At 45.0% G+C, this 12,500-nt stretch overlaps 1 protein-coding gene across 2 annotated transcripts in view; it reads left to right on the top strand.

Moving 5' to 3' along the window:
• LOC110512778 (thyrotropin-releasing hormone-degrading ectoenzyme) overlaps positions 1-12,500 on the top strand; it is a 406,337-nt gene that overhangs the window by 284,514 nt on the left and 109,323 nt on the right. For both annotated transcript variants that reach the window (XR_005036243.1, XM_036945426.1), the window contains exon 8: positions 12,159-12,224. Coding sequence is in view for 1 of the 2 variants with exons in the window: in XM_036945426.1 (XP_036801321.1) it covers positions 12,159-12,224 (66 nt within the window). In the remaining variant the exon portion in view is untranslated. The remainder of the gene's footprint in view (positions 1-12,158; positions 12,225-12,500) is intronic.

Raw genomic sequence — 12,500 nt, 5'->3', positions numbered from 1 at the left:
TAACATTACTACAGCGTAACAGGAAGGCACCAGATAACATTACTACAGCGTAACAGGAAGGCACCAGATAGCATTACCACAGTGTAACAGGAAGGCACCAGATAACATTACTACAGCGTAACAGGAAGGCACCAGATAACATTACTACAGCGTAACAGGAAGGCACCAGATCACATTACTACAGCGTAACAGGAAGGCACCAGATAACATTACTACAGCGTAACAGGAAGGCACCAGATAACATTACTACAGCGTAACAGGAAGGCACCAGATAACATTACCACAGCGTAACAGGAAGGCACCAGATAACATTACCACAGCGTAACAGGAAGGCACCAGATAACATTACTACAGCGTAACAGGAAGGCACCAGATAACATTACCACAGCGTAACAGGAAGGCACCAGATAACATTACTACAGCGTAACAGGAAGGCACCAGATAACATTACTACAGCGTAACAGGAAGGCACCAGATAACATTACTACAGCGTAACAGGAAGGCACCAGATAACATTACCACAGCGTAACAGGAAGGCACCAGATAACATTACTACAGCGTAACAGGAAGGCACCAGATAACATTACTACAGCGTAACAGGAAGGCACCAGATAACATTACCACAGCGTAACAGGAAGGCACCAGATAACATTACCACAGCGTAACAGGAAGGCACCAGATAACATTACTACAGCGTAACAGGAAGGCACCAGATAACATTACTACAGCGTAACAGGAAGGCACCAGATAACATTACCACAGCGTAACAGGAAGGCACCAGATAACATTACCACAGCGTAACAGGAAGGCACCAGATAACATTACTACAGCGTAACAGGAAGGCACCAGATAACATTACTACAGCGTAACAGGAAGGCACCAGATAACATTACTACAGCGTAACAGGAAGGCACCAGATAACATTACTACAGCGTAACAGGAAGGCACCAGATAACATTACTACAGCGTAACAGGAAGGCACCAGATAACATTACTACAGCGTAACAGGAAGGCACCAGATAACATTACTACAGCGTAACAGGAAGGCACCAGATAACATTACTACAGCGTAACAGGAAGGCACCAGATAACATTACTACAGCATAACAGGAAGGCACCAGATAACATTACTACAGCGTAACAGGAAGGCACCAAATAACATTACTACAGCGTAACAGGAAGGCACCAGATAACATTACTACAGCGTAACAGGAAGGCACCAGATATCATTACTACAGCGTAACAGGAAGGCACCAGATAACATTACTACAGCGTAACAGGAAGGCACCAAATAACATTACTACAGCGTAACAGGAAGGCACCAGATAACATTACTACAGCGTAACAGGAAGGCACCAGATAACATTACTACAGCGTAACAGGAAGGCACCAGATAACATTACTACAGCGTAACAGGAAGGCACCAGATAACATTACTACAGCGTAACAGGAAGGCACCAGATAACATTACTACAGCGTAACAGGAAGGCACCAGATAACATTACTACAGCGTAACAGGAAGGCACCAGATAACATTACTACAGCGTAACAGGAAGGCACCAGATAACATTACTACAGCGTAACAGGAAGGCACCAGATAACATTACTACAGCGTAACAGGAAGGCACCAGATAACATTACTACAGCGTAACAGGAAGGCACCAGATAACATTACTACAGCGTAACAGGAAGGCACCAGATAACATTACTACAGCGTAACAGGAAGGCACCAGATAACATTACTACAGCGTAACAGGAAGCACCAGATAACATTACTACAGCGTAACAGGAAGGCACCAGATAACATTACCACAGCGTAACAGGAAGGCACCAGATAACATTTGAAGGAAGTTGTTTTTGTCTCTTCTTTATCCATCCCTTGCCCATCCTTGCCCACTCACTCGCTCTTTCCCTCCTTCTCTCCCTCTCTCTTCCTGCCTTCCCTCTTTCTGTCTCTCTCGCTCTATCCTTCTCTTTCTCTTTCCCTCCTTCTCTCCCTCTCTCTTCCTGCCTTCCCTCTTTCTGTCTCTCTCACTCTATCATTCTCTTTCTCTTTCCCTCCTTCTCTCCCTCTCTCTTCCTGCCTTCCCTCTTTCTGTCTCTCTCACTCTATCCTTCTCTTTCTCTTTCCCTCCTTCTCTCCCTCTCTCTTCCTGCCTTCCCTCTTTCTGTCTCTCTCGCTCTATCCTTCTCTTTCTCCTCTCTCTCTTTCCTCTTTATCTCGCTCTTCCTCTCTTCTCTCTCTTCCTTTTATCTCTCTCTCTCTCTCTTCCTCTCTCCCTTTCTCTCTCTCTCTTCCTCTCTCCCTCTCTCTCTCTCTCTCTCTCTCTCTCTCTTCCTCTCTTCAGTCTCTCTCCGGTTAGTAAACATGAAAGTGAGGGAAACAGACCATCTTGTTCTTCTTTCATGTTTCTAATGTAAATTCATTTCATCCTCTAAGGCCATTATACAGAGAAAGCAATCTACCCTCTTGATATCCTTCCTGGGTTAGCAATTTAAACATGCTGTGTCATGGATTAATTAGTTAGAGGAGTATTCCAAATTTGGTTGTAATATCTGATTAAAAAATATTGCAGGCTTTACCTTGTCAGTGTGTTGTGTTGTTATGTGGAAGTATTAGATCAAGAGAATGTAATAACGATGCAAATGAATTGGATTTGGAGTCGTCCCTGTGGAACTACAACAGGCTCAACGTCCCTATGGAACTACGACAGGCTCAACGTCCCTGTGGAACTACAACAGGCTCAACGTCCCTGTGGAACTACAACAGGCTCAACGTCCCTGTGGAACTACGACAGGCTCAACGTCCCTGTGGAACTAAAACAGGCTCAACGTCCCTGTGGAACTATGACAGGCTCAATGTCCCTGTGGAAATGCAACAGGCTCAACGTCCCTGTGGAACAACAACAGGCTCAACGTCCCTGTGGAACTACAACAGGCTCAACGTCCCTGTGGAACTACGACAGGCTCAACGTCCCTGTGGAAATGCAACAGGCTCAATATCCCTGTGGAACTACAACAGGCTCAATGTCCCTGTGGAACTATGACAGGCTCAACGTCCCTGTGGAAATGCAACAGGCTCAACGTCCCTGTGGAACTACAACAGGCTCAACGTCCCTGTGGAACTACGACAGGCTCAACGTCCCTGTGGAACTAAAACAGGCTCAACGTCCCTGTGGAACTATGACAGGCTCAACGTCCCTGTGGAAATGCAACAGGCTCAACGTCCCTGTGGAACTACAACAGGCTCAACGTCCCTGTGGAACTACAACAGGCTCAACTTCCCTGTGGAACTACGACAGGCTCAACGTCCCTGTGGAAATGCAACAGGCTCAATATCCCTGTGGAACTACAACAGGCTCAATGTCCCTGTGGAACTATGACAGGCTCAACGTCCCTGTGGAAATGCAACAGGCTCAACATCCCTGTGGAACTACGACAGGCTCAACGTCCCTGTGGAACTACGACAGGCTAAACGTCCCTGTGGAACTACGACAGGCTCAACGTCCCTGTGGAAATGCAACAGGCTCAACATCCCTGTGGAACTACGACAGGCTCAACGTCCCTGTGGAACTACGACAGGCTCAACGTCCCTGTGGAACTACGACAGGCTCAACGTCCCTGTGGAACTACGACAGGCTCAACGTCCCTGTGGAACTACGACAGGCTCAACGTCCCTGTGGAACTACGACAGGCTCAACGTCCCTGTGGAACTACAACAGGCTCAACGTCCCTGTGGAACTACGACAGGCTAAACGTCCCTGTGGAACTACGACAGGAAACTTAACATGTGTAAATATTTCAATGAACATAACGAGATTCAACAACTGAGACATAAACTGAACAAGTTCCACAGACATGTGATTAACAGAAATGGAATAATGTGTCCCTGAACAAAGGGGGGTCAAAATCAAAAGTAACAGTCAGTATCTGGTGTGGCCACCAGCTGCATTAAGAATTGAAGTGCATCCCCTCCTCATGGACTGCACCAGATTTGCTAGTTCTTGCTGTGAGATGTTACCCCACTCTTCCACCAACGCACCTGCAAGTTCCCGGACATTCCTGGGGGGAATGTCCCTAGCCCTCACCCTCCGATCCAACAGGTCCCAGCCGTGCTCAATGGGATTGAGGCACTTTTTGCCAGTCCTGTCTGGTCCAGCAATGGTGGGTTTGTGCCCATAGGCGACGTTGTTGCCGGTGATGTCTGGTGAGGACCTGCCTTACAACAGGCCTACAAGGCCTTGGTCCAGCCTCTCTCAGCCTATTGCGTACAGTCAGAGCACTGATGGAGGGATTGTACGTTCCTGGTGTAACTCGGGCAGTTGTTGTTGCCATCCTGTACTTGTCCCGCAGGTGTGATGTTCGGATGTACCAATCCTGTGCAGGTGTTGTTACACGTGGTCTGCCACTGCGAGGGAGATCAGCTGTCCGTCCTGTCTCCCTGTAGCACTGTCTTAGAAGTCTCACAGTACGGACATTGCAATTCATTGTCCTGGCCAGATCTGCAGTCCTCATGCCTCCTTGCAGCATGCCTAAGGCATGTTCACGCAGATGAGCAGGGACCCTGGGCATCTTTCTTTTGGTGTTTTTCAGTCATTAGAAAGGCCCCTTTAGTGTCCTAAGTTTTCATAACTGTGACCTTAATTGCCTACCGTCTGTAAACTGTTAGTGTCTTAGTGACCGTTCCACAGGTGCATGTTCATTAATTGTTTGTGATCTGTGAAGTTCTTTGGATTTTCACTAATTATCTTTGAAAGACAGGGTCCTGAAAAGGGATGTTTGCTGATTTTACAACAGGCTTGGTGTGTAGTTGGTGTTTGTACAGATATCGGACCTTAATTTGACCAGTTTCGTCTCAGAAGTAAAATTAACTTGCATCAGGAGGATTTGATATTCTCAAAAAAACGGGAAATTTGTTTTGATAGGCTACAAAAAAATACACTTGTATTTTAGAATTTAGACCAATATCTACTGTGTGTTATTAAGCTATATAAAATGACAGTTGTTGATGTGTGACTTGAGTTTTTTTCTATTTGAATGTCTCAGTAGTAGGACCTGCAGTATTAGGACCTGCATCCTGTCTAGTGAATGTCTCAGTAGTAGGGCCTGCAGTATTAGGACATGCATCCTGTCTAGTGAATGTCTCAGTATTAGGACATGCATCCTGTCTAGTGAATGTCTCAGTATTAGGACATGCATCCTGTCTAGTGAATGTCTCAGTATTAGGACCTGCAGTATTAGGACCTGCATCCTGTCTAGTGAATGTCTCAGTAGTAGGGCCTGCAGTATTAGGACATGCATCCTGTCTAGTGAATGTCTCAATATTAGGACATGCATCCTGTCTAGTGAATGTCTCAGTATTAGGACATGCATCCTGTCTAGTGAATGTCTCAGTAGTAGGGCCTGCAGTATTAGGACATGCATCCTGTCTAGTGAATGTCTCAGTATTAGGACATGCATCCTGTCTAGTGAATGTCTCAGTAGTAGGGCCTGCAGTATTAGGACATGCATCCTGTCTAGTGAATGTCTCAGTATTAGGACATGCATCCTGTCTAGTGAATGTCTCAGTATTAGGACCTGCAGTATTAGGACATGCATCCTGTCTAGTGCGTTAGCGTGTGATCGAGCGAGAGAGAAAGAGAACTGCAGGTGTTCATTGAATTTATGTAAATCACGATGCTCATTTGAATATTGTTATTCATTGTTTATTTATTCCCCGCCTTATTATTTTTTAATTAAATTTTTCTGTTTGTTTTGTTTTTCTTTTTTTCTCTCTCTGCGTTGTTGGTAAAGGGCCCGTCTGGAGGCATTTCACTGTTAGTCCACACCTGTTGTTTACAACACGTGACAAATACAACTTGATTCTAATTTCCTGTGGTGCAGAAACATTTTCTGCGAAAACAGAGTGATCAAATTAAGACATTGCATACGTAGTTTATAGTTTTAAATTGTATTAGAGAAGAATCCCCTCCTTTTGGGCTTCAGGTGAGAAAGCAGCAGTGACTTAACAATGCCATAGCCAGGCAGGTAGGCTTCACCTACAGATGTAGGATCTTCATTTGAGCCCGTTTGCTACAACAGTAAATTATCCTGCATCAACAGGAAATGTGAGTTATTATATGGATTATAATTAATGGACATGTTTTATAGGGATTGATACGTTTTTCGTCAGGGCAAATCAAGTCTGACATTTCAAAGTGGAAATTACAAACTTTAGAAGCCTCAGCAACATAAGAGTGATCAAAGAAAGATCCTACATCTGGAGGCTGGCATGATTCTGGAGTAAAATAGCAAGATGTCTTTAGGTTGTTCCTATCTCTGCATCTTTATGGCCCTAGCAAATATCTAAATAGCAAGACAAATGAATGAACTTTCTCCAAGAAAGTGCTTAGTCAGAGGGTTCATCTGACATCTCTCATTAATCCATTCTACCTCACTAGGTGGAAGTCGAACGTGTTCCCGGCAGCTGAAAGCCTGCAACAAGAGAACATGGCACTCCTTTTGTCATCTAAATTAAAAAAGGCTGTATTAGATTGGTTTACCACACTGTTATATTAAGATGTGTTATTTTTACACCTTGAACCACGTGATGTTAAACAGAAGCTGTCAGTGTCCCAACAGCAGTGATGTGAGGTGACAGGCAGACAACACCAGACCACCACCAGGGACCATGCTCCTCTATGGACCTTCAGCCCTAGGGAGGGAGGGAGAGAGGGAGAGAGGGAGGGAGAGAGAGAGAGGGAGGGAGAGAGAGAGAGGTAGAGAGAGAGAGCGAGAGAGAGAGAGAGAGAGAGAGAGAGAGAGAGAGAGAGAGAGAGAGAGAGAGAGAGAGAGAGAATCAGGGGATGTTTAACCTCCTTTACTGGATGTCTCGTTCTTGTCCAATACCACGAGCTCTGCTTCCTTCCATTCCTCCATCTGTCCGTCTGTCCAGCCTGGCTGGGCACTGAGTGGGCTTCAGAGGGGTTGAGGAGGACAGGAGGGCAGCTGGTTTGGGCATTGGCCTGGGGGTACAGGGGAGAGATGTCACTACCACTCATACTGAAGCGGGCTGCCCTCAGAGACAGTGCAATGTGTGTGTGTGTGTGTGTGTGTGTGTGTGTGTGTGTGTGTGTGTGTGTGTGTGTGTATGTGTGTATGTGTGTGTGTGTGTGTGTGTGTGTGTGTGTGTGTGTGTGTGTGTGTGTGTGTGTGTGTGTGTGTGTGTGTGTGTGTGTGTGTGTGTGTGTGTGCGTGTGTGTGTGTGTCTACTTAGCTGAATTAGTTGAATGGAAACAGCCTGAGGGCTGGAGGACGCAACTTCTCTGCTGCTGCCGCTGCTTTATTACATGAAGAGATGGAAGGATGAAGGGAAAGAGGCAGAGATGTTGGGAAGGAAGGATTGAGGGAAGGGAAAGAGGAGGTAGGGGAGGTACGGGAGTAGGGGTGGAGAGAGGGAGGTGGGAGGTAGAGATAGGGGAGGAGGGACAGGGGAGGAGGGAGGTAGAGATAGGGGAGGAGGGAGGTAGAGATAGGGAAGGAATGACAGGGGAGGAGGGAGGTAGAGATAGGGGAGGAAGGACGGGAGGAGGGAGGTAGAGATAGGGGAGGAGGGAGGTAGAGATAGGGGAGGAATGACAGGGGAGGAGGGAGGTAGAGATAGGGGAGGAAGGACGGGAGGAGGGAGGTAGAGATAGGGGAGGAGGGACAGGGGAGGAGGGAGGTAAAGATAGGGGAGGAGGGAGGTAGAGATAGGGGAGGAATGACAGGGGAGGAGGGAGGTAGAGATAGGGGAGGAGGGAGGTAGAGATAGGGGAGGAGGGAGGTAGAGATAGGGGAGGAAGGACAGGGGAGGAGGGAGGTAGAGATAGTGGAGGAAGGACAGGGGGGAGGGAGGTAGAGATAGGGGAGGAATGACAGGGGAGGAGGGAGGTAGAGATAGGGAAGAGGGAGGTAGAGATAGGGGAGGAGGGAGGTAGAGATAGGGGAGGAGGGAGGTAGAGATAGGTGAGGATGGACAGGGGAAGTTATTGGTGATGGTGTGGGGCTTATTGATGTAATGTATTGGTGATGGTGTGGGGTCCAGGGATGTAATGTATTGGTGATGGTGTGGGGTCCAGGGATGGTGTGTGTGCTATTATCAGTCAGACCCAATACTCTGGCTGTGTGTGTTATCATCAGTCAGACCAGATACTCTGGCTGTGTGTGTTATCATCAGTCAGACCCAATACTCTGGCTGTGTGTGTTATCATCAGTCAGACCCAATACCCTGGCTGTGTGTGTTATCATCAGTCAGACCCAATACTCTGGCTGTGTGTGTTATCATCAGTCAGACCCAATACCCTGGCTGTGTGTGTTATCATCAGTCAGACCCAATACCCTGGCTGTGTGTGTTATCATCAGTCAGAACCAATACTCTGGCTGTGTGTGTTACTATCAGTCAGAACCAATACTCTGGCTGTGTATGTTATCATCAGTCAGACCGAGACGAGGGAACGGAAGAGTCTTTCCTTCATGAGTTGTTTGTGCCGTTCACCACTAATATCCCTCACCGGCAGGATCCTACACGGGATTCAAGGAGGCCGAGGATGTAATGGGCCTGTTGTAATTACACCCCGATGATTCATCTTCACAGCCAGACATCGCCTTACCAATTTAGTCCAATCCCTGTACTAACGGCTGTTCGAAGAAGCCCCATCTATCTGCTGTAAATGACTCACATTACAGTACGCCACGCGATAGTGTAGCGTATTAACAGGCTGATCAATGGATCTGAATACTAAAGGTCAATTGGTAAAGACAACAAAACATAATTTATATTTTACAACACAGATCACTGCACACAATATACTACAGACAGTATAGACAAGGTATTCACACAACTCACATCAATATACTACAGACAGTATAGACAAGGTATTCACACAACTGACATCAATATATTACAGACAGTATAGACAAGGTTTTCACACAACTCACATCAATATACTACAGACAGTATAGACAAGGTATTCACACAACTAACATCAATATACTACAGACAGTATAGACAAGGTATTCACACAACTCACATCAATATACTACAGACAGTATAGACAAGGTATTCACACAACTCACATCAATACAATGTCCAGTATACTATAGACAGTATAGACAAGGTATTCACACAACTCACATCAATATACTACAGACAGTATAGACAAGGTATTCACACAACTCACATCAATACAATGTCCAATATACTATAGACAGTGCTAAGTAGGTATGGCAGCGCTGTTGTATACAGTAGTCATTTACAGTGGTGCTGTTGTGTACAGTAGTAGAATACAGTGGTGCTGTTGTGTACAGTAGTCATTTACAGTGGTGCTGTTGTGTACAGTAGTAATATACAGTGGTGCTGTTGTGTACAGTAGTCATATAGAGTGGTGCTGTTGTGTACAGTAGTAGAATACAGTGGTGCTGTTGTGTACAGTAGTAGAATACAGTGGTGCTGTTGTGTACAGTAGTATAATACAGTGGTGCTGTTGTGTACAGTAGTCATTTACAGTGGTGCTGTTGTGTACAGTAGTCATATACAGTGGTGCTGTTGTGTACAGTAGTAGAATACAGTGGTGCTGTTGTGTACAGTAGTCGAATACAGTGGTGCTGTTGTATACAGTAGTAGAATACAGTGGTGCTGTTGTATACAGTAGTAATATACAGTGGTGCTGTTGTGTACAGTAGTAGAATACAGTGGTGCTGTTGTATACAGTAGTAGAATACAGTGGTGCTGTTGTATACAGTAGTAGAATACAGTGGTGCTGTTGTGTACAGTAGTAGAATACAGTGGTGCTGTTGTGTACAGTAGTAGAATACAGTGGTGCTGTTGTGTACAGTAGTAGAATACAGTGGTGCTGTTGTATACAGTAGTCATTTACAGTGGTGCTGTTGTGTACAGTAGTAGAATACAGTGGTGCTGTTGTGTACAGTAGTCATTTACAGTGGTGCTGTTGTATACATTAGTCATATACAGTGGTGCTGTTGTGTACAGTAGTAGAATACAGTGGTGCTGTTGTGTACAGTAGTAGAATACAGTGGTGCTGTTGTGTACAGTAGTCGAATACAGTGGTGCTGTTGTGTACAGTAGTAGAATACAGTGGTGCTGTTGTGTACAGTAGTATAATACAGTGGTGCTGTTGTGTACAGTAGTAGAATACAGTGGTGCTGTTGTGTACAGTAGTAGAATACAGTGGTGCTGTTGTATACAGTAGTAGAATACAGTGGTGCTGTTGTATACAGTAGTAGAATACAGTGGTGCTGTTCTATACAGTAGTAGAATACAGTGGTGCTGTTGTATACAGTAGTAGAATACAGTGGTGCTGTTGTATACAGTAGTAGAATACAGTGGTGCTGTTGTATACAGTAGTAGAATACAGTGGTGCTGTTGTATACAGTAGTAGAATACAGTGGTGCTGTTGTGTACAGTAGTAGAATACAGTGGTGCTGTTGTGTACAGTAGTAGAATACAGTGGTGCTGTTGTGTACAGTAGTAGAATACAGTGGTGCTGTTGTATACAGTAGTAGAATACAGTGGTGCTGTTGTGTACAGTAGTAGAATACAGTGGTGCTGTTGTGTACAGTAGGAGAATACAGTGGTGCTGTTGTGTACAGTAGTCATTTACAGTGGTGCTGTTGTGTACAGTAGTAATATACAGTGGTGCTGTTGTGTACAGTAGTAGAATACAGTGGTGCTGTTGTGTACAGTAGGAGAATACAGTGGTGCTGTTGTGTACAGTAGTAGAATACAGTGGTGCTGTTGTGTACAGTAGTCATTTACAGTGGTGCTGTTGTGTACAGTAGTAGAATACAGTGGTGCTGTTGTGTACAGTAGTATAATACAGTGGTGCTGTTGTGTACAGTAGTCATTTACAGTGGTGCTGTTGTGTACAGTAGTAGGCTGATCTGTTTCCTTTTCCAACTCCGTTTCCTTTCCCAACTCGTCAGGCCCTGCCTCTGAGAGACATAGATCTATAATCAGGAGACCTCTGAGAGACATAGTTCTATAATCAGGAGTCATCTGAGAAACATAGTTCTAGAATCAGGAGACCTCTGAGAGACATAGTTCTATAGAGAGACATAGTTCTATAATCAGGAAACAGATATTCCATGTTCCTTTTCTTCCGTTCTTCTTTCTCTTCTCCATTCCCATTGTTGAACTCTCCTTGCTGTCCACACCAGGCTGGAGATCATTAAACCCCCAACCAGTGAATTGAGTCGAGTCTGTAACCTCCTGACTTGATATCTAACTACCAAACTTGTTAAATCCTGCCGCTGTCCCGCTGTCTCAGCGGGCCGGCTGTGTTGACCCTCTCGTACAGCCTTTCCTTGAGCCCACCATCACAGCGGATTCATGAAATGCATCAATCGGAGAGAATAGTTCTAAAAATAAACAATAATCATAATATTATAATTTATGATATAATTTAGAAATAATAATTTAGTATAATTTCCTATTATAACTTGTAAAGAATAATTAAGAGTACATCATTTGCTGACCACCCTGCCTTTGAGTAATTAGGTCTCTTTCCCTGCTAACGATATGCTATCCAAAATAGCGAAGTAGCCGAATAGGCAGTGTGATAAGATTATAAACCTGCTTTGTTGGGAGGAATCTTACAGTGAATTATGTGAAGATGTACACTGACATTGTTCTAGTTGAGATATGTGGCACAGGAACATGGCTGTACATTGTGACTACTGGGAACTCATTATAAATAGTTCAGAAGCAGCCTTGGCTTGGCGTGCTCGCAGACGTTGGGCTATAGACAGGCAACATGTCTCACTCTACATATACTCTCGGAAGATACGCAGAAGTCCCAAACTTCTCATTCACTGGGGAAGAGAATTTGAGTAAGACGGACATTTTTTTTTGACAATTCTGCAATATTTATTTTATTTTATTACATGAGGTGCCACATAAGGACACATTGACAAATCTCTCCTTCCCAGTTGGGCATAATTTGCATAAATCAAATTGATATTCTATTGAAAGGGATTAGCTGTGCATTTGTCTGGGTGTAGAGGGAATAATCCCCAGAAGCAACTCTGCTGTCCGTCAAGCTGGGTATATTATATTTGTGCCTGACATGTTAAATTAAAACAATCTCAAGTCTCTAAAATATGTCATTGTCCCTTTACAGGATTACTTGATGACACACATGTACAGCAACGCGGGCAGAGACGACTTGTGGAACAAACTGACTGAGGTATGGAATGTTGATTGCGCTCTCTCTCTCTCTCTCTCTCTCTCTCTCTCTCTCTCTCTCTCTCTCTCTCTCTCTTCCCCTCTCTCTTCCTCTCTCTCTCTCTCTCTCTCTCTCTTCCTCTCTCTCTCTCTCTCTCTCTTCCCCTCTCTCTCTTCCTCTCTCTCTCTCCTCCCTCTTTCTCTCTCTCTCTCTCTCTCTCTCTCTCTCTTCCTCTCTCTCTTCCTCTCTCTACCTCTCTCTCTCTTCCTCTCTCTCTCTCTCTCCTCCCTCTTTCTC

This window comes from Oncorhynchus mykiss, chromosome 15 (assembly GCF_013265735.2).
Source record: "Oncorhynchus mykiss isolate Arlee chromosome 15, USDA_OmykA_1.1, whole genome shotgun sequence".
Lineage (NCBI taxonomy): Eukaryota > Metazoa > Chordata > Actinopteri > Salmoniformes > Salmonidae > Oncorhynchus > Oncorhynchus mykiss.
The sequence above is the reverse complement of the archived record's forward strand: the minus strand, read 5'-3'. Positions and strand labels throughout refer to the sequence as shown.